General features: G+C 39.7%; 3 protein-coding genes across 4 annotated transcripts; 2 read left to right on the top strand and 1 right to left on the bottom strand.

Annotated features, from left to right (window-relative positions):
* The first annotated feature begins 3,282 nt into the window (after positions 1 to 3,282).
* On the top strand, positions 3,283 to 6,151 carry iba57 (iron-sulfur cluster assembly factor IBA57). The gene is made up of 3 exons (XM_028593347.1): positions 3,283 to 3,775; positions 5,084 to 5,433; positions 5,580 to 6,151. The coding sequence occupies exons 1-3, from the start codon at positions 3,435 to 3,437 to the stop codon at positions 5,969 to 5,971; spliced, it is 1,083 nt and encodes a 360-aa protein (XP_028449148.1). The 5' UTR covers positions 3,283 to 3,434; the 3' UTR covers positions 5,972 to 6,151.
* Positions 6,152 to 6,271: 120 nt separating this feature from the next.
* jmjd4 (jumonji domain containing 4) lies at positions 6,272 to 8,847 on the bottom strand. The gene is made up of 6 exons (XM_028593343.1): positions 8,074 to 8,847; positions 7,798 to 7,963; positions 7,571 to 7,696; positions 7,186 to 7,453; positions 6,900 to 7,046; positions 6,272 to 6,794 (listed from the first exon to the last, which is right to left on the bottom strand). The coding sequence occupies exons 1-6, from the start codon at positions 8,357 to 8,359 to the stop codon at positions 6,465 to 6,467; spliced, it is 1,323 nt and encodes a 440-aa protein (XP_028449144.1). The 5' UTR covers positions 8,360 to 8,847; the 3' UTR covers positions 6,272 to 6,464.
* On the top strand, positions 8,073 to 16,510 carry snap47 (synaptosome associated protein 47). Of its 2 annotated transcripts, none has more exons than XM_028593346.1 (5): positions 8,073 to 8,415; positions 9,205 to 9,726; positions 9,861 to 10,369; positions 10,676 to 10,800; positions 15,354 to 16,510. In XM_028593346.1, the coding sequence occupies exons 2-5, from the start codon at positions 9,230 to 9,232 to the stop codon at positions 15,498 to 15,500; spliced, it is 1,278 nt and encodes a 425-aa protein (XP_028449147.1). In that variant the 5' UTR covers positions 8,073 to 8,415; positions 9,205 to 9,229; the 3' UTR covers positions 15,501 to 16,510. The 2 variants fall into 2 exon arrangements, with proteins under 2 accessions (XP_028449147.1, XP_028449145.1); XM_028593344.1 differs by lacking the exon at positions 8,073 to 8,415 and adding an exon at positions 8,787 to 8,874.
* The last annotated feature ends 2,615 nt before the right edge of the window (positions 16,511 to 19,125 follow it).

The following is a 19,125-nucleotide window of genomic DNA, read 5'->3' as shown; positions in this document are numbered from 1 at the left end:
AAGAAGTACGGTACAAAGTTTTCGGAAATTTTAAAAAAGACACATGAGGAAATGATCAAATCAAGTATATCAAGAATCTTCTTTGTTACTGTAGTGCATTATTTTGTGCTTGCCGTAGCTTCTGGACATGGTTTACATGTGCTTATTTAGTTAAACATCTCTAATTCCCGCTAAAATGTCAAAGTATAAACATACTGCTTCGAGCTATTTATCTGTTCTACCCTTGACTGCCGCTGAACTGGATTAATCTAAAAAAAAAATCTAACTCTGTAAGTGTGTGATTGTACCCTCAATCCAAATTAGAAAACGCAGTGAAAAACACCGTACAAATGCACAATGACTCATTTCTGAGGAATGATGATTATCGTCGGAAAGATGCATGTTTGAGAAAGTATTTTTGGATGCAGAACGGATGCTGAAAGCAGATTCAATGTGAAATATTTTGATAAAGATAATGAAACAGGGCTGTGTCACTGCAGGCTCTCCCAGTCAACATCTGATCAGTGTGATGACCTTCAGTCATTGCGTGCAAAGCCTTTATCTATTTTATGTTTTCCAAAGCCTTTCAGTGTCACATTAGAAGGGAAAGAGGTAGGTGAACATAGAATCTGATTATTTTCTAAACTAAATACTGATTTGCTGCAATCTGAAGCAGATGATGCATGCTTTACAAATGGGAACATACAGTACAGTAGAGACTACAGTAGAAACCCCATCCTTAGCTATTCAGTTAGTGCTACATTTATCTCATGTTTAGGCATGTTAGCTCTTGAAAATGACCATTTCAGTTTTTCTGTCATTGAAGCATAAGTTTCTAAAATTGGTTTCTGAGTAATATTTAATCCTGCCTTCACTGTTGTCATACTTCAAAGTGCCTCAAACTTTTAAAGACTGTTCTCATATTTTATTCATGAAGAAATAAAATTATTCGAAAGGTCTGATTTCTTGCTTTGTAATGCATCTGCCTCTCTGCCTTGTCACACTAATAGCAATGGTGTGTTTTTGAAACTGCAAAGTGAAACGTTTTTTTGAAATTTATTTCAAGGTTGGAAGCTTGCAATAAAGTTTTATTGTTACAACAAATGTGTCTCATATGTTGTAACAAGAAAATGATGTGATCAAAGCCTAAACAAAATACATAAACAATTAGTCAAATTAATTTATACAAACTGATGCTGGTATGAGATTCTTCTGTTATACTAATCACAGCAAATGTGTCTTAAAAATACACTCACGGGCCATTTACAGGTTGGATCCCCTTTTTGCCTTCACAGTACAGTGAACTCATTGTCATGTTCAAGAAACCAGTTTGAGATGATTTAAGCTTTGTAACATGTTGCGTTATCCTGCTGGAAGTAGCCATTAGAAGAGGGGTAGACACTGTAATCATAAAGAGATAGACATGGTCAGTAATAATACTCAGGTAGGCTGTGCTCAATTATTACTAATGGGCCCAACGTTTGCTTCCCCATTCTGATGCTTAGTTTGAACTTCAGCAGTTCGCCTGCATGTCTACATGCATAAATGCATTGAGTTTCTGCCACGTGATTGGCTGATTACATATTTTCGTTAACACGCCGTTAAACAGGTGTACCTAATGAAGTGGCCGGAGAGTGTATGTACTCTAAGAAGAATTTTTAAATGTATGGGGCAGCAAACTGTAATGAGAAGAATGGGATTTAGTTATATGGAAAATAATGGGTGCAGGAGGGGCATATCGTTTTATAACCTAAAGAATCACACAGCATTTTTATTCCGAAATATGGGACAATACCATAAAAAGGGTTCATTTCCAGATTCAGCTGCAGCAATAAGAAAATAAAAATATTTAAAACGATTTACGATTTACCTTTGGAGAAAAACCCATTTACGTATTCATTATGTATCCATTAATTATTGGATAAGTAGCATCAGATGTGGACTGCCACTTAGAACAAACAAACAGGACCTACATTGGAGCAGCTCATTGTATCAACAACCCCCACCACCAATCCACAAAACGCAATCTTAAAAATGACAAAATTTTCCCCATACTCACAAATTATCACTGTATTTCAAGAGGTACAGGCAACCTATGAATATACTGAATATATCTAAAGTTGACACAATTTCCTCAATCTCCGTGCCAATGTAGCTTTCCTTATATATCAAGTTGCACTCCACACCTGCTGCTAATTAAGAAATTGTTTAACAGAGAGAACAATCGGTGTTTGTCCAAACTTTAGCAAAAGACCTCATGTCAAATTACAATGAGCTTGTTTTCAAAAAATAAAATATTGGAGAGCTGCTTCTTATGCTTAGCTTATATGATATATTTTTTTCCAAGCATCTGTATCCTTGAAGAAACCATTTGGTGCACTTTCACATCAGAGTTTTATTATCTATTTTCCATCAGTTTTGTTTGAAATAGCTTGTATGTTTTAAATCTTTTACCTGGTAATAATGAGTTACACATTTTGTTCCGTAACTACAGTGCATGTGTGTGCTCATTTTTTTTTTTTTTTTTTTTTTTTGCATTTTCCCATCTGTTAAGGAGTTTTACTGAGCAGTGAATGTTTATAGAGCCTTTGTGGGAGTCACGTTAAACTGCAAATGCTGCCTGCTGTGCTTTTATTATTATTATAATTAGCTGAGAATCAACATTTGGGCTCTAAATATTCATAATCAGCTGAGTGAAGTAGCTTAATTACATTCATAACCCTATAGCCATAAAGAGCCAATATTTCGTATCCAATTTGTCATGGTTTGTTATATAGCAATACAATAGTTATCAGTTGTGTCGCTGCTTACTTAAACTTCCTGAATATCATTTTCTGTAAAATGACTGCTGATAATGTACATGAATCTGGGAATAGGATTTGTGTCTTTGTGGTAAGTCAATCAATAGATCTATTTATTTGTCACGTGAAATCATATAAAATAAAATGTCAGTGAAATGTAATAGCCTAATTCATTTAATTAGTTATTCAAGTTAATAAATAAGACATTATGCTAAATCCAGGAGGTAGTAATAAATGTTTAAGCATGTCATACTCCAACAAAACGACATCTTAAACTGAAGTAGCCTAACACACACTCCTTACAAGTAGCCTATAGACCACTTCATATCCACGCGTGTCTATATATATATATAGACACTAAACTGCACATGTATATATATATATACATATATAGTTTAGTGCAGTTTAGTGTCGAAATTATTTTCCAAAAACTGAGTGTCCCAAATGACAGTGGCTATAACATGTACGCATGCGAGCAAGCTGCTGAAGAGCGCCAGTCGTGTTCCGTTATTATCGAGCAATGCATTGTGGGATTTCAAAATGGAGTCGACCGCAAGTGTTATGTACTAGCCGTACACTGTTGTTAGCGGTTGTTAATAGGAGGAGAAACCACTTTAAGTTAACACGTACTACTCTTCTGTGACATTGTACAACATGGGGTTGTTGTGTCTCGCCAGGAGAGCGTTCACGTCCGCCAGAAAATACCCCGGTCGGTATTTGTGCGTCACGTTTCTCTCCGGTGTTTTAGCTCCAGCAGGTATCCGTGTCAAAAGATACAGCCAGGATACTGTCCAGAGACATGTCCCTGGACAGTTTGTGTGCTATCACTTACCTCACAGGACCTTATTTAAAATCCAGGGACAAGACACGAGCCCGTTTCTTCAGGGGATTATAACGAACGACATGGGGCTGCTGGAGGTGCCTGGACTCTCAGCCATGTACTCACATATGCTAAATGTACAAGGAAGAACACTATATGATATCATGTTGTACAGGTACAGTAAACTTCATTAACTTATACCGTTTAAACTACTTGCACATGTTTTCAGTAAACACGAGGGTGTGGCTACATATCTTGAAGTGCAGTTGCTGGCGTTGATCATAGATATAAATTCGGGCGTTTGTACTACGGGTCGAATAACGTTAGCAGACCTCAGGGCTGGAAAGCCAGTGTAGTGACCTTTTAAGGTCAATGAAATGGAAAAAAAAAAGACCTTCACTTTTCCAGCAGAACTTATTACTTACTAATATGGACCAGTTTTACGTACACAATTTAAGAATGTTCTAGTTTTGTCTTAATTCTTTTTAATCTTCTGGAAAAGTGTGCTCAATTGTGACCCCCATGTTGCAATTAACACAGCATCACATATTTTTAAGTAATAATGTGCCTCTAAAATTGAATTATCTTTCCTGTGTTATATCTCAACTCAACATATTTTTCAACAGGAAAAATACATTACTTCACCAAATACAGGAAGTAAGATGCTGTCTAAATGCTATACTATTAGGCTTTAAAACGGTTGTTTTGCATTGCTAGAGCACCTATTTGTGATTTCACTTACCAAGCCTATATGGGTGGTGTATCTTTTCTTGTTTGCAGGAAAACTAGTCAAACTTAGATGACAAGTAATCACATGTTGAGATAATTCCAGTGTAGGAAAGTGATGTTTTTGTGACAATCTGTAATATGACGCACAAAAAAAGTTATAATAAGCTTATGTAATTCAGTGAAACCTTTTGACTGACACTACACAAAACATGACACATTGTAACCCAGCCTGTCATAAAATGCTAGGTGAACATTTGAAGGACACATGCATACATTTTAGTTGCCAGTGAAGTTTGCTCAACAGTTTCAGCAGATACTAGTTTATAGTAGCAAATAAATAGATACTAATATGTGACTGATGCCAAATGTGTGAACTCTGCCTGGCAAGCCTGACCTCTGATCCAGCTACAGACTCATTTTATTCAGTTTGTTAATGCACTCATCCAATTTGTATCACTTGGATACATCTTAAGACAATTGTTGAACTTTGTAGAATAAGAGACATATGTAATTTTGCCACTGGTAACTAAAAGGGTTAAGAAACCTAAATGCCAATATGCACATCTTTTGGTGCTACTCAAAAGTCTCTTTGGTAAATAAACTAAATAATTAATTTAGCTAGATCAGGCAGATTGAGAAAACAAATTGCTCACCATACACATATGTTGTAATTACTTGATTGTATAGTTTTTATAGCTTATTTTTTTATTTTATTTTTTTACAAGGCACTAAACTTGCTGTATTTCCTTTTTAGTCTAAAAGAAACTGATGCAGGACAAGGTGTTTTCCTGGAGTGTGACAGCACAATTAAGGACTCAATCTTGAGACATTTGAAGATGTACAAGCTCCGCAGAAAGGTCAACATAAACCCCTGTCCAGAGCTCTCTGTATGGGCGGTGCTTTCCAAGAAAAAGAACGCAGGTCATGAGGCCAGTAAACCCGAGCTCTCTTCCCCAGACAAAGTTCTGGTATGGGAGACTGATCCTCGAACTCAGGAAATGGGCTGGAGATTGGTATTGGAAAGTCAAATTGACCCCTTGGATATCATTGCATCATGTCTGAAAGGTGACACGGAGGAATATCACAGACATCGCTATGCAATAGGTAAGACCAGTTTGTATGTTAGAATCGTTGTTTGTTGTTTGTATTAAATGAAAAACGGGATGATAAGTAAGGATTTGTATGGCCATGTGCTCTTGACACTTTTTTGACAAGTTTTGTTTATTTCCTCTGCTGTCATTGTTGTCTAGGACTTCCTGAGGGAGTGAAGGACCTTCCCCCTGGGGTGGCACTACCACTAGAGTCAAATCTTGCCTACATGCAGGGTATCAGCTTTAGCAAGGGCTGTTACATTGGCCAGGAGCTCACAGCTAGGACTCATCACACTGGGGTGGTTCGGAAACGTCTGATGCCAGTACGCTTTTCATTTCCAGTCCAAGACCTCGAGGAAGAAGCTGCGCTGCAAACGCAGTCAGGCAAGCCAGCTGGGAAGCACCGAGCAGGGGTTGGAGAGCTGGGTCTGAGCCTAATCCGCATGGCTCATGCCAAAGAGGTGTTGACACTCAAATCTTCTGACGACACCACAGTGGCACTTGAGGCCTCTGTGCCAGACTGGTGGCCTAAAGATGTGAAAATCAACTGAAGAGGAGGGTGTTTTATAGGTCCCCCAAATGTGACATACATCGCATCTGACAGACTTCTCGTAGACAGAACCCTTAAGTACAGTATGTACTGTCATTGTTTAACAGCTGTGTGGCACTAATCCATATGAGAGCATTTGTTTTATTTGCAATAAAATCAACTGTAAGTGACTTTTCCCAAATTGTAATGTATTATTTACCACAGAATTATGCTATTTAGCTTATCTATTGCAGCACTTTACAACATGATATATCAACAGTGATATGTTGTTAGTTGTTGAATAAAGCACACAAACTCAATAAACTTTTGTATTTTTATTTTTTTTTTCAGTGCAAAAACTAATTCCAAACATTGAAAATTTGAGATTGCAATTCATCTCAAATCAAAAGTGTAGTAAAACCTTTATCATCTTTTTTTCGCACTGTACAAATTGGCACTTTTCGTTCAAGCCATTTCCGGGTGATGATAACATTGTTGAGACGCCACTGAACATCTTATTCCTGATAAAGGAGATGCTGCCCCCTTGTGGATTGTATTGTGTCCCGAATTTGCTGCAACATGGTTTCTGGCTGCAAAGTTGAATGATCGAGCCTCTTAAAGTCTTCATTGCAGAGTAGGCATTCAATTATGTGAGCCACTCTTTGTAGGTCAAAGGCAGCATGGTAAGGTCCAAGTGTGGTGAGGGTCTCTGAGAGATGCCGTGGGCAATCGGAGGAATCCCCAGAGGAACAAGCATTCAGGAAAGCCATTCGGTTGTCAGCAATGATTTTCAGGAATGAGGCAAATTCTGCATAATTAATACCAGAGCAGGCCTTCATAATGACCTGAAAAGTAACAAACAATGCCTTTTCATATGATATTACAAACATTCAAAACAGCGGCATATTTCTGGAAAGCAGGCAGGTTGAACAGTCTTGTCACTGAAGTACCTGGCAATGCTGATGCCACGAGTCCATCGTGTTTCTCCACTCCTCTATCTCTTTTTGAACGGACAAAAGCTCAATCTGAAGGAACTGCCACATGATGTCTACGTTGCAGCCATTCAGCCAGTTATGATTAATAGAGATAGTGTCCTCCTGTCATACAAACATTAAAGAGAAAGAGAGAGAGAGCGTTCCTAGTATGTGACAATTAGATAACACACCATAATGTACACAGTAGTATGTAATTTGGTAGGTATTTTTACTCTTATATTGTTCCCTTTACAGTTCTTACCAGATTATAAACTTGGTGGTGCCAGCCACTGGGCACAAAAATTATTTCACCTGCCTCTTGAATAATTTCAAGAGGTTGACAGGCTTCTTCGGAGTGTGGAAAAAGGCCTCTGTCTCGAAGCTCAGCTGATGTTACATCATAAGGGAGGTTGCCGTGAGTGTCTCGTAGAAACTCTTCCTGACCTGGGGGATACAGGAGCCATTTCTTCCTGCCACAGATGTTTGCAGACCAGCTGTAGGAGCGAAACACATCCGCATGGAACGGGGTCCTGGTGATGAGAAAGTGCATCTAATTTATGGATGTCCCACATGTTGCCTCACAACTACAATAATAAAAATAGAATAACTTTTTTTAAACTGCCAACATTATGTTAAATGTTACATACCATGACCCTTTAGGTCCCATGTAGACAAATCGGTAGTCATCCACTTCAAGTGTATCCCAGTATTCATTAAGCCAGTCAGAAGAAAAGAAAACCGGTGTGGTGTAAACATTATGTTCTGGAAAGTCCCTGTAGAACAATAATATTAAATTCATTAAAATGGGTAGTTACATATTTTGCATACTGTGCTGTATGAAACAAAGTGTAGTTCAATCCATATTACTTGCTACCTTGACATGTGCCAGTCTTTAAGATAGAGACATCCTTTAGGTGATGAGTGGCCATACTGGATGTATTCCTTCCAGTAGAGTATAAATTCTTTAAAAGGCATAACTTGTTTAGGGTTTGCATTGTACTCCTTTGCATTGCAATTTGCAACAGGAACAGGAATCTCATCTGTGATAAAGAATGAACACATTAACATGTATACAGTACATGACCAGTCATTGCAGCAGGTGCATTGGGATGTATGGCAGTTACTCAACGCATTAGTAACACTTATTTACCAAACTCTTGCAGCAGTTTCTGGAAATTAGGCTTCCCCTCCTCAGACACCCACTGTTTTCTACACTTCCAGTTCTCCGTAAACCTTCTTGAAAACATACAGGGGTGATTGGGAAGCAAGTATTTCTTGAAAAACTTAGAATAGCTCAGCTCCTTGTCGATGTAGTCAACAAAATGTGATGACCAAAACTGTTCATACGACTGTCTTGGTATTTTGACCAGGCTGCAGCAGTTACGGTACGCCTCCCTGTCCATAATGGTAAACAGACTGTTGGGTAAACAAGACATCGGCTAGCCAGTTAACGTTAGCAAGCTAGCTGTCACCGCTTGGACAGCAAGAAACGGTAAGGAAAAGCGAGCGGGTCGATTGGTTTGACATTACATAGCGCACGTCGTTTCACTGTTGCTGTCAAACTTAGGCTAGAAAGCTAACATTATGCTAAAAGGTATTTTTTTCTATTTTGATAGCACTCCATCTCGAAGATATAGCGATAGCTAGCTAGCTAATGTTACTAGGTTATAGTTCCTGAACGCCGCACATGCAAAACTGTTGCTGTTTATTTATTGTCACCACTGCTATATTAATGTTTCAATGTATTTAATGCGAATAGTGCATGCTATTTTAGCTACTTCAGAAACCGCCGTACTAGCATGGATGTATTAAGCGTCCTAGCTAACAATACGTTTCCAAAACCTTGAAGTCGGACAGTAAATACAGCCGTGCTACTGCGTGACGTCACTTCCGTAATAAACAAGCGAGAGTGTGGTGTAACCGGGTGTAACGTAATGCTCAGCCCAACAAGGTAATATTGTAGATTAATGTGGTGTGAGACGGATAAAATTGTTCCAAGAGGAAGTGATACAGTCTAAGAGGGTTTATAACATTATAATGACGCACTCGTTATGCGGTCAGTTGGAAAGAAAGGCTCCTCCACAGCTGAAGCTACCAGTGTGAACGCTTCAGCTAAGCTCATCTGTTGCTAGATCCCTTATTACACTGAAGAAACTAGCGATATGTTTACTATCAGGACAGAGAGATCACTCAGTACAATGTCCTTATGATATTCTTAACAGCAATAATGTGCATGTGTATGGTACATAACTGTAATATTGAAGCTCATTTGTCCTTCTAGGTGAATCAGTGTATCTCCTTTCATAATGAGCCGGGACGTCCCTATCCACAGCTGGCCCGGTTCCTATTACATCAACAGTGAGAAGCGGTGGGAAAATGGCACCCTGTCCCTCACCAGGACCATGGTGCGCTTCATCTCTAACCAGAGTAAGGAGAGTCTTGCCAGCTTCCGCCTCTCCAGGATCATGGAGCTCAAGATGGAGTCGTCTAGTTTTATCTTCAGCACTCTCACAGTGCTTGAAGAGGGCAATGTGAAACACTGGTTTGGCTCCCTTAAGCCCAACAGGGTTGTGGTTTATAATGTCTTAGAGCATTTCTGGAGAGAACGTCTTTTGTCCCCCAGCTCAGAGGCCCGGGGAGCCGAATGTAAACCCTCTAAAGGCAGAGAGCTGATCAGCCTGGTGGCCGGGGCCCAGAGAAGACTGGAGGACACCGGCAGTGTCCTCAGCCACCAAGGAGAGCAGTTTGACAATATGATGCAGGGACTGGAGAAGATTGACTCAGATCTGGGCGTGGCTGATAAGTAATTATCTAAATAGTTTCTGACTCGATGATGATATTATGCACTTTTTTATTTGGAAGTCTTGTTCATGTTTTATTCGTACATATATATATACTCTCATAAAATTCTTCTTTTCCCTTTGTACTCTGTTGCAGACTTTTGTTAGAGCTGGAGTCTCCCTCCTGGTGGCCTTTTGGTAAACTTCCTTGGAAGACTCAGCAGGAAGCCAAGGCTCAGGACGCTGCAAGAGCTGGAGCTGCTGCTGCTTCTGCAGCTGGCAAAGGGTCCAGTAGAAATAAGGTGATCACAAGCATCCCAGCTATAGTGACCAAAGGCGGGGACTCAGACTTAAAACCCGGATGCTTGTTGGTGCTGGTGTCCTCAGTGGAGGTGCGAGACACAAACTGTCAACTCCTTCACCGTTTTGAACGAAATGACATCGACGAAATCAGGGTGCACAGTCCATATGAGATCACTGTTAGACAGCGGTTTATTGGGAAGCCAGATATATGCTACAGGTTCCTGTCTGCCAAGATGCCAGAGGCAATGTCAGTGTTAGAGATGCAGTACAAAAAGAAAGTGGAGTTCATGAATGAATACAGTGCTTTCAAAGCAACTCCAGTTTCATCTCCGTGTGATACAGAGGGGCCAAACTGGAATGAAGGTAAGGCATGGATGACATAAATAAAGGTTCTTTCACTGTTTCCATGTCTAGTATGAAATTGACCACTAAGTGGCAGTAAAGGTCTATGTTTCCACATCTGTTTATTTATAGGTGTGTAGCCACATGTAAAAACATTGAATCCACATGACTTTTGGACACAGTTATTGGTGTCTCTCCTTGACAGAAATGTGTTTTGATGAGTCACTTCATCCTGATTGCCCCAGTTACTTTGAGTTTACTGTCTGGTTTCCTCATAAACAACATATGCACTCTCCACTTTTTCACCATCTCCACCCATGGATTCAGGTTTGCTGCAGAGGTGCCAAGACACAGAGCTCCCGCTGGAGGTCCCAGCAGGAGAGCTGTCCCAGTTGCAGGTGCATGTCCTCCAACCATCTGTGAGTCAGGCCGAGGCCCAGGAACTCAAACAGGTGAGACCTGTTTGAATATATGACTTGCACCATTGTGACGGTTAGATTTTTCATATTTGTATACTTATGTGTATTATAGTAAACAACCCTATGGTTTAAGTGACATGTATTTTGATAGTTCCATTCCAACCGACAAGTCACCATAATGATTTGTATTTTTCATCCTGTATGATTAAAATGTTATTTAGTGAAGCCACAAACCAAAGTCCATCCTGGTTTTAAGAGAAGGAAAGAGACCTGTTCTGTCATTTGGTCAGACTTTACAACGTCTTTCCATTCAGAACCTCGCAACACTGAGAAATGTTACAGACGTGGTCTGTGTTGGCAAGACCTACACAGTGACGCAAATTCAGATGTATGAGTCGGACTGTGTGTGTGTGTGTGTGAGAGAGAGAGAGAGACTGACAGACTATTCCAGGTGGCTTAGAATAAGATATGTAATGTAAAACCTTTTCAGTAAACTACTTTTGTTTGTTACATCATGCTTATATACACATATAGATGAACGAATAAATGAATGTAGACTTCATGGGATGAAACCAAGGTCCTACTACCTAGTGCCAAGATTATATTAAAGCTTGGTAAATTATTTAATTTGTCAAGTAGAGCAGTTGGGGGTGCCCGGATAGCTCAGTTGGTAGAGCGGGCGCCCATATACAGTGAGGAAAAAAAAGTATTTGAACACCCTGCTATTTTGCAAGTTCTCCCACTTAGAAATCATGGAGGGGTCTGAAATTGTCATCATAGGTGCATGTCCACTGTGAGAGACATAATCTAAAAAAAAAAAAAAATCCAGAAATCACAATGTATGATTTTTTAACTATTTATTTGTATGATACAGCTGCAAATAAGTATTTGACCACCTGAGAAAATCAATGTTAATATTTGGTACAGTAGCCTTTGTTTGCAATTACAGAGGTTAAACGTTTCCTGTAGTTTTTCACCAGGTTTGCACACACTGCAGGAGGGATTTTGGCCCACTCCTCCACACAGATCTTCTCTAGATCAGTCAGTTTCTGGGCTGTCGCTGAGAAACACGGAGTTTGAGCTCCCTCCAAAGATTCTCTATTGGGTTTAGGTCTGGAGACTGGCTAGGCCACGCCAGAACCTTGATATGCTTCTTACAGAGCCACTCCTTGGTTATCCTGGCTGTGTGCTTTGGGTCATTGTCATGTTGGAAGACCCAGCCTCGACCCATCTTCAATGCTCTAACTGTGGGAAGGAGGTTGTTCCCCAAAATCTCGCAATACATTCTTCTTCCTCCAAACACGGTTAGTGGAATTATGACCAAAAAGTTCTATTTTGGTCTCATCTGACCACATGACTTTCTCCCATGTCTCCTCTGGATCATCCAAATGGTCATTGGCAAACATAAGACGGGCCTTGACATGTGCTGGTTTAAGCAGGGGAACCTTCCGTGCCATGCATGATTTCAAACCATGACGTCTTAGTATATTACCAACAGTAACCTTGGAAACGGTGGTCCCAGCTCTTTTCAGGTCATCGACCAGCTCCTCCCGTGTAGTTCTGAGCTGATTTCTCACCTTTCTTAGGATCATTGAGACCCCACGAGGTGAGATCTTGCATGGAGCCCCAGTCCGAGGGAGATTGACAGTCATGTTTAGCTTCTTCCATTTTCTAATGATTGCTCCAACAGTGGACCTTATTTCACCAAGCTGCTTGGCAATTTCCCCGTAGCCCTTTCCAGCCTTGTGGAGGTGTACAATTTTGTCTCTAGTGTCTTTGGACAGCTCTTTGGTCTTGGCCATGTTAGTAGTTGGATTCTTACTGATTGTATGGGGTGGACAGGTGTCATTATGCAGCTAACGACCTCAAACAGGTGCATCTAATTTAGGATAACAAATGGAGTGGAGGTGGACATTTTAAAGGCAGACTAACAGGTCTTTGAGGGTCAGAATTTTAGCTGATAGACAGGTGTTCAAATACTTATTTGCAGCTGCAAAATAAATAGTTAAAAAAATCATATATTGTTTTTTTTTTTAGATTATGTCTCTCACAGTGGACATGCACCTACGATGACAAATTCAGACCCCTCCATGATTTCCAAGTGGGAGAACTTGCAAAATAGCAGGGTGTTCAAATACTTTTTTTCCTCACTGTATGGAGGTTTACTCCTTGACGTAGTGGACCTGGGTTCGACTCCGACCTGCGGCCCTTTGCTGCTTGTCATTCCCCCCCTCTCTCTCTCTCTCTCTCTCTCTCTCTCTCTCTCCCCTTTTATGTCTTCTGCTGTCCTATTGAAAATAAAGGCTGAAAAATGCCCCAAAAAATAAATGTAGAGCAGTAGGAAAAAATAGACTATATTTACAAAGAGGAAAAGCAGTCACAAGTAAGAACATGATTGACATATACAGAATATTGGGGCTGACAAGTAATAGGCATTTGCTTGCATCCTTATATGTTCCACCTTTGTTGCAGTGTTTTCCATCGTAGTGTAGTTACTTAAAGTTAGTCCTATTTCATGTTACATTATTTTGTTGAACCACTGCATGAGTTTTATCTTGAACAAGGAACTTTAAACCTAATATGTTGTTAATGATTGTGCATAATAACAATGTACAATGTATTACAGTTGTCTTTGTCTATTTAATCATTTTTCAAACAAACTTATCATAGCAGTGACAGCATCGGGCCAGTCATACAGGTTGGCTCGTCTATTGTGTTCATAAGTGGTGTATTGTCTACAGCTGATAATGGCTCAAACTTCAAAGGCTGCCAGTTTGGATTAAATGCTATACTTCTGTACACACCCTACTCTTAATTCATGTCAAGATTAGAATCTACAGTGGGACAACTTGTACAGAGGGCCACTCAGTTTAATGTCCTGCAGTGAGTGGTTTAGCAACCATTCCCCTTTGTCTGAGCATTTTCATACCATTATTATTGTTTGAGGTTGGAAATTCCTACCTTGCTAACACCACAAACTGGTTCACTCATTCGTAGATTTCATTTACTGAATTTTTCTATTAATTTACAGTCTTGAAATTACCCCACTCATGCACAAGACGAGCATTTAGCTCATATGTTTTTCTATCAGTTCTAGCCTAAATGTTTAATTTTAGGGCTTTCTACATGACTTAAGTCCTCTAACCATTGTATAAGCAACAGCTAAAAATATTCATTTTCTGTGTTTTTCTATGACACACCAAAACTTCAGTGAATGTTAACTGCAAGGTGCGATTCAGTCATGTTCTCCCAGTTGAAATAGTAAAGTCATAGACCTGAGTGAACAAATACAGTCGTGCCTTGGTGTGTATTGACATACTATCTGTTTTTCAAACTGCTGTCTGGAACTGTTTCTGTACTCAGTCGCAATGTCCGCGTGTACCGGCCTGTGAAAACTGACATAACGTCGGTGGGTGTGTGAAAGCATGTGTAGTATAACATAATATTAGTTTAGAAACCATGGTAGTGGGGTTTGGAGTAGTGTTTATTAGGTTTTGCTTGGCACATCACCTTATATTTAAGTTGTTCCATCAACCATAACATACACAGTTGTTGGACTATGTAGTTGCAGTATTCCTTAAAACCACTGAGAGCACAAAACAAACAGTATTGTATGATATCAATGATCCCAGGAGATAAGCCAAGACTTCTCTCTGAATATCTTCTCAAGCAGCTTGTATAGTTGTTCGGTCTGATACCGTAACTACTGAGGTACTTTTAACCCGGAGTGACCTGGCTGACGCGCTGATGTTAACATGCTGTGTAGCGTTCAAGAATCGTCTGACGATGTTGCATTGCAGAATAACAATATGTTTATTTGGTAAATCGTGCAGCATGAAATATCCATTATTTCATGTTTTCAGCGATAAATCCATAAACAATTAGACAACCTTAGAACAAAGGCTTTGGTGCCAATGCAGTCCAGCATCACAGCATTCGGTGTCACAGCGTTAGCGGTCAAAAACCATTTGCCCTTTCCGGGCCAAACGCCTGCCGGCAACAATTTGGAGCTCACCTTTATAACCTTGCCCCAGGTAATACCACAGCGCCACCCAATGTACATATAAAAAACAACACCCAAAATCTAAACACTTGAAACAACATATTTGGCTCCTACACAGCTTCATATACAGTCCCTCATAAAATAAAATATTATCATATCTGCCACGTGAGTAGCTCTTATTGCATTCATGGTTGGTGTAAAGTTTCGCTCTCATTTGCAGACATTAAGCAGGTCTGCTATTGTCTTTGTAGCCAAGGTTAGAAGACAGAAAAAAACTCTTTCACTTTTATCTATTCCTCGTTCTGTTTCACTAACACACTCGCTTTCAAACTCACTCTCCCCATCTTTAACATATGTTCCACATGTTCCGCAATGCAACTGCTCACCAATTTTCTGTAGGTTTCAGTATTTAATCTTCTTTTATTTGCGTCTTGCTCAGCTGTCCATGTTCACTGAGCGCTGGTGCATAATTACTTAAACAAAAAGTGTGTGTGTGTGTGTGTGTGTGTGTGTGTGTGTGTGTGTGTGTGTGTGTGTGTGTGTGTGTGTGTGTGTGTGTGTGTGTGTGTGTGTGTGTGTACAGATGCTGATGCAGCTGAAGAACCTTGCCCTGGAGGCAGAGACAGAGCTGGAACGACAGGATGATGTTCTTGATGAACTAACCAGCTCCACTGACCGAGCTACCATGCACATAGAGAAACACACTTGCCGCATGAAAAGACTGCTGTAGCTCTAACAGTCCAGCAGACGCATGCAGGTCACATCGTCCTTCCTGAGACATTCATTGTAAGCTTCCTCATTGCCCTCACAGGATTGGTACAATGTGAGAACAGCAGAATACAGCAGTAGGGACTTGCATTTACTCAAAATAGGATTTGTTTTGTATATAATCACATAAACACATGGGTTCAAGTGTCCGTGATTTCTGGGAAGTTTAGCAATGATCGTGTAATACTAAAGATGTTCCCCAAAATCTAGGAAATTTGGAAAACGACCCCATATGTCATTTGTACAAACAGCAATTACGACTCATATTTATGTTTATTGTTGGTCAGTGCCCTTTAGTGGCCGCAGTAATTATGACAGGAGCAAAGCAGGAAGTAAGGTGACGAAGCATAAGAGCGGCAAACTCTGCGTAAGGAGGCAGGTTGGGGGGGGGTGGATGGGTGACTTTCGTCCAGGAGACCGGAGTTTGTATTCCGTTTAGAAAATAAATGTCAACGTCAGGTTTTAAAAAATTAATTTTTTTAACCTAAACCATGATATTTTTCTAATCCTAACTAAGAAGTTTTGGTGCCTAAACCTAACCAAACTGCGACCGTTTTCACAACATTAACGGCCGTTAAGCTTAGGTATAAGGACGGAAAATGCTCCTGTGGGTCGTATTTTCTGCCACCACTAGGGGCGCTGATTTGTCTAACACTCCTGTAGGTTGTTTAAGAGGGTGGCTTAGAGGACTAGACGTAAATTTGCCTTTCAGATTATGATTTTGCACTTTGTGCAAATATAAATGTCTTCATTGTTTTATTTGAACAGTTCAATCATGTGTGACTGAGATAAATGAGCCGTCTTTATGAAGGGTAGAGTCTCCACTCTGCCCTCTGAGTGTGCATCTTGCAGCACTTCGCAGCCGTGGCTAGCATTGTCAGCATTACATTTGGCTTAGATCAGGGGTCAATGTTCTTTAAGCCAAGGACCCCTTAACTGAAAGAGAGACGAAGCAGGGACCCCCTATATTGTATATGATTAAGTTGCATATTACACTGGGCCTACAATAACGTGTGGGTGGCCTAAAGCCTTTATACATACCTTTTTAGTGCATAGAATACTAAGCTATTCAAATAATTGTTGGTATGATTTTATAAATCAAGTTTAATGTTAAACATACATGTTGCACAGTGAATCCTTAGGATTAACTGTATCTGTGGATGGCTAACGATGGCTGTCCTTTTGAAACCACATTTGTTCAATTTTCTTTCTTTTTGGAGTTGCCATATAGAAATAACTTACTTGATCACCACATAAAGATTCTGGGGAAAGGATAGTGCGTGATAAAAACTGACCTATAGGCATATAACCAAAATGGGCACATGATTACCCACCCAGCACTATGTTCAGTGCCTGGTACTGGTGCTTATGGCTTGGCTCAGCCTATTGAACCCCATTGGCAGGATTTGTGGTGGGAAGCCGGTGAGGGATCACATCCTCAACCGTGTACTAGTTACTCCTACTTATTGGTTGTGGTACCTGAGTGGGATTTTTGGGGAAAAGCTTGAATCAATAATACATCGCATGCCCTCCCAGTAAATCTGGCAGGTGAAAAAATAAGCTGATGACTCCATGTGTATCACAGGTGATACACAGCAGTTTTACACCTTCCAGGCCCAGTGGGAGATAGCAATGGCACAACGACAAAGTGAAGGGCAAAATGGACATTCGAAAAGCTAAAAAAGAAAATAAGTAGTCTATTTATTTTCTCTGCACAAATTTATTTTAACAATCTGCATGTTGTTCCCATTGCAAGATGGATGTAGTGAAATAACAGAATTTGTGTAGAGTGAAGGATAACAGGGATTTGATAGCGTCACAGTGATATCTGTGTTTCTGATGTACTGTCATTCTTCCTTTTTATAACTATTTCTGTCCTCATGACCTGTCTTTCTCAGGCCCTTGGTGTCATCTATCCTCTCTTGACACAGTTTCCCTGTGGCTTAATGTTGCATGTTTCAATACTGCTGCTTTTGTATTGCATCAATTGAAAATGCCCCATCATTACTAAAAAATATAAATATAATAAATGTGCATCTAAGTTCTGGGACTCTTGAAAACAGAACAGAAAACACTTCCAATGTTTGTTTTTAAATATTGTATACAAAATACTAGGTCCACATCTACTGTATATGTCTTGCTAAAGGTTGATACTATTGTACAGTACCAGTCAAAAGTTTGGACACACTTTCTAATTCATTTGAATGGGAAAAGTGTGTCCAAACTTTTGACTGGTACTATAAATCTGCATTATCTGTAAATGACATGACACATGTACTGTAATTCTATGATTTTATTGTGGTCTGTTATCACTCATTGTAATAAGCTAGAAGTTGAACTTGAAATGTCTCTACCATGTTTAAAAAAATAATGATTTCATTGCTGCATATAGGCTTCTTTTTGCTGATGATATCACATTTATTCTGATACTGGATACAACTAATCGATTAGCTCAAAATATAAGGGTATAGGTACATCTTCATCTTCCTTATTAATAAATAAAGCAACACAACTGGCATTGTAAGTATTGGAATTAATTCATTTTTATGAATTCAGCTAAAAAGTTATCATTGAAAGTAGGGCCGGGCAATATGTCAAAACGTGATCACGATATATTTTCCCATTTTGATACCAGAGGTTTAATTACACTTTAGAATATAGTTTATTAACATATAAAATAAACAATATGCTTTTACAATATTCATTCATTGTAGAGGACTCACATTTTACATCCACATTATGAAATGCCCCACTGGTCAACAGAGCAGTAGTGCCCTCTTCTGGAAAAAGAAATTAGGAGTAGCCCTCTTTTCCTCGTACAGAGTCATCTTACAATTAAGTTTTTCTTTTTTGTCTGCTAAATACTAAAGTGCAAACTAAGCGAGTAGTAAGTTTAGGCTACATTTCTTTTGATTTTGCAACAACCTAAAACTACTTAAAAGCAACAGGAACAAAAAAACTCCTGCCAAGAAAGCATCTCAAATGTTTGTAGGGGTAGCACAAAACCAAACAGAGTGAACATGTGCGTAAGTAAACAAGTGTCTTTCGCTATAACAAATAGGGCTTGTTATATTTTTGCTCCTTTTTGAATGTTTTTCGTATGGGGCAATGGTTGCAAAAGAAAACACAAATCCATATTTTCATACTAGGTGTGGTCGCTGGGATGGTAAAGGTGATGGAAAAGATTTGATGCATTTCCTGTCGTGGTTGGCACCAACCGCTGACATATTTTACAGACCGGCTTAATCTGCTGCTGGTCGTTTTTGTGAAATCGGAACCCTTTTCACACAACTGACATAGTGTAACCCTTTTTATCAACATTGTCTTCAGCTTGAGAGGATAACGCAAGTTCACGTTCATGTCCACCATCACTTTCGTTGCCCTCGGCTCCACTTGCGCCATCGAAGACTTCCCCCGTCGGTATGTGTTTCCCCCTACCTAAACCTGAACCAAACCTTACCTCTAACCATGATTATGGATGGGGGCGCTACGCATGTTAACGGGAGGGAAACACTATTCGACGGGAACACATTTTGACACAACACCGGCAACTCAAATGCTAAAATAAGTTATAATTTCTCGCAGGA

This window comes from Perca flavescens, chromosome 12, assembly GCF_004354835.1.
Source record: "Perca flavescens isolate YP-PL-M2 chromosome 12, PFLA_1.0, whole genome shotgun sequence".
NCBI lineage: Eukaryota > Metazoa > Chordata > Actinopteri > Perciformes > Percidae > Perca > Perca flavescens.
This window is presented reverse-complemented; position numbering and strand designations above follow the sequence as displayed.

What these genes read in the sequence shown, in the direction of transcription:
- iba57 (XM_028593347.1), top strand. Translation starts at nt 3,435, where the DNA reads ATGGGGTTGTTGTGTCTCGCCAGGAGAGCGTTCACGTCCGCCAGAAAA. An exon ending in TATGATATCATGTTGTACAG is followed by an intron (nt 3,776 to 5,083) that starts GTACAGTAAACT and finishes TTTCCTTTTTAG; the next exon opens with TCTAAAAGAAACTGATGCAG. An exon ending in CAGACATCGCTATGCAATAG is followed by an intron (nt 5,434 to 5,579) that starts GTAAGACCAGTT and finishes ATTGTTGTCTAG; the next exon opens with GACTTCCTGAGGGAGTGAAG.
- jmjd4 (XM_028593343.1), bottom strand. Translation starts at nt 8,359, where the DNA reads ATGTCTTGTTTACCCAACAGTCTGTTTACCATTATGGACAGGGAGGCG. An exon ending in ATGGGACCTAAAGGGTCATG is followed by an intron (nt 7,454 to 7,570) that starts GTATGTAACATT and finishes TCTCATCACCAG; the next exon opens with GACCCCGTTCCATGCGGATG. An exon ending in CGTGGCATCAGCATTGCCAG is followed by an intron (nt 6,795 to 6,899) that starts GTACTTCAGTGA and finishes GTTACTTTTCAG; the next exon opens with GTCATTATGAAGGCCTGCTC.
- snap47 (XM_028593346.1), top strand. Translation starts at nt 9,230, where the DNA reads ATGAGCCGGGACGTCCCTATCCACAGCTGGCCCGGTTCCTATTACATC. An exon ending in GATCTGGGCGTGGCTGATAA is followed by an intron (nt 9,727 to 9,860) that starts GTAATTATCTAA and finishes ACTCTGTTGCAG; the next exon opens with ACTTTTGTTAGAGCTGGAGT. An exon ending in AGGCCCAGGAACTCAAACAG is followed by an intron (nt 10,801 to 15,353) that starts GTGAGACCTGTT and finishes GTGTGTGTACAG; the next exon opens with ATGCTGATGCAGCTGAAGAA.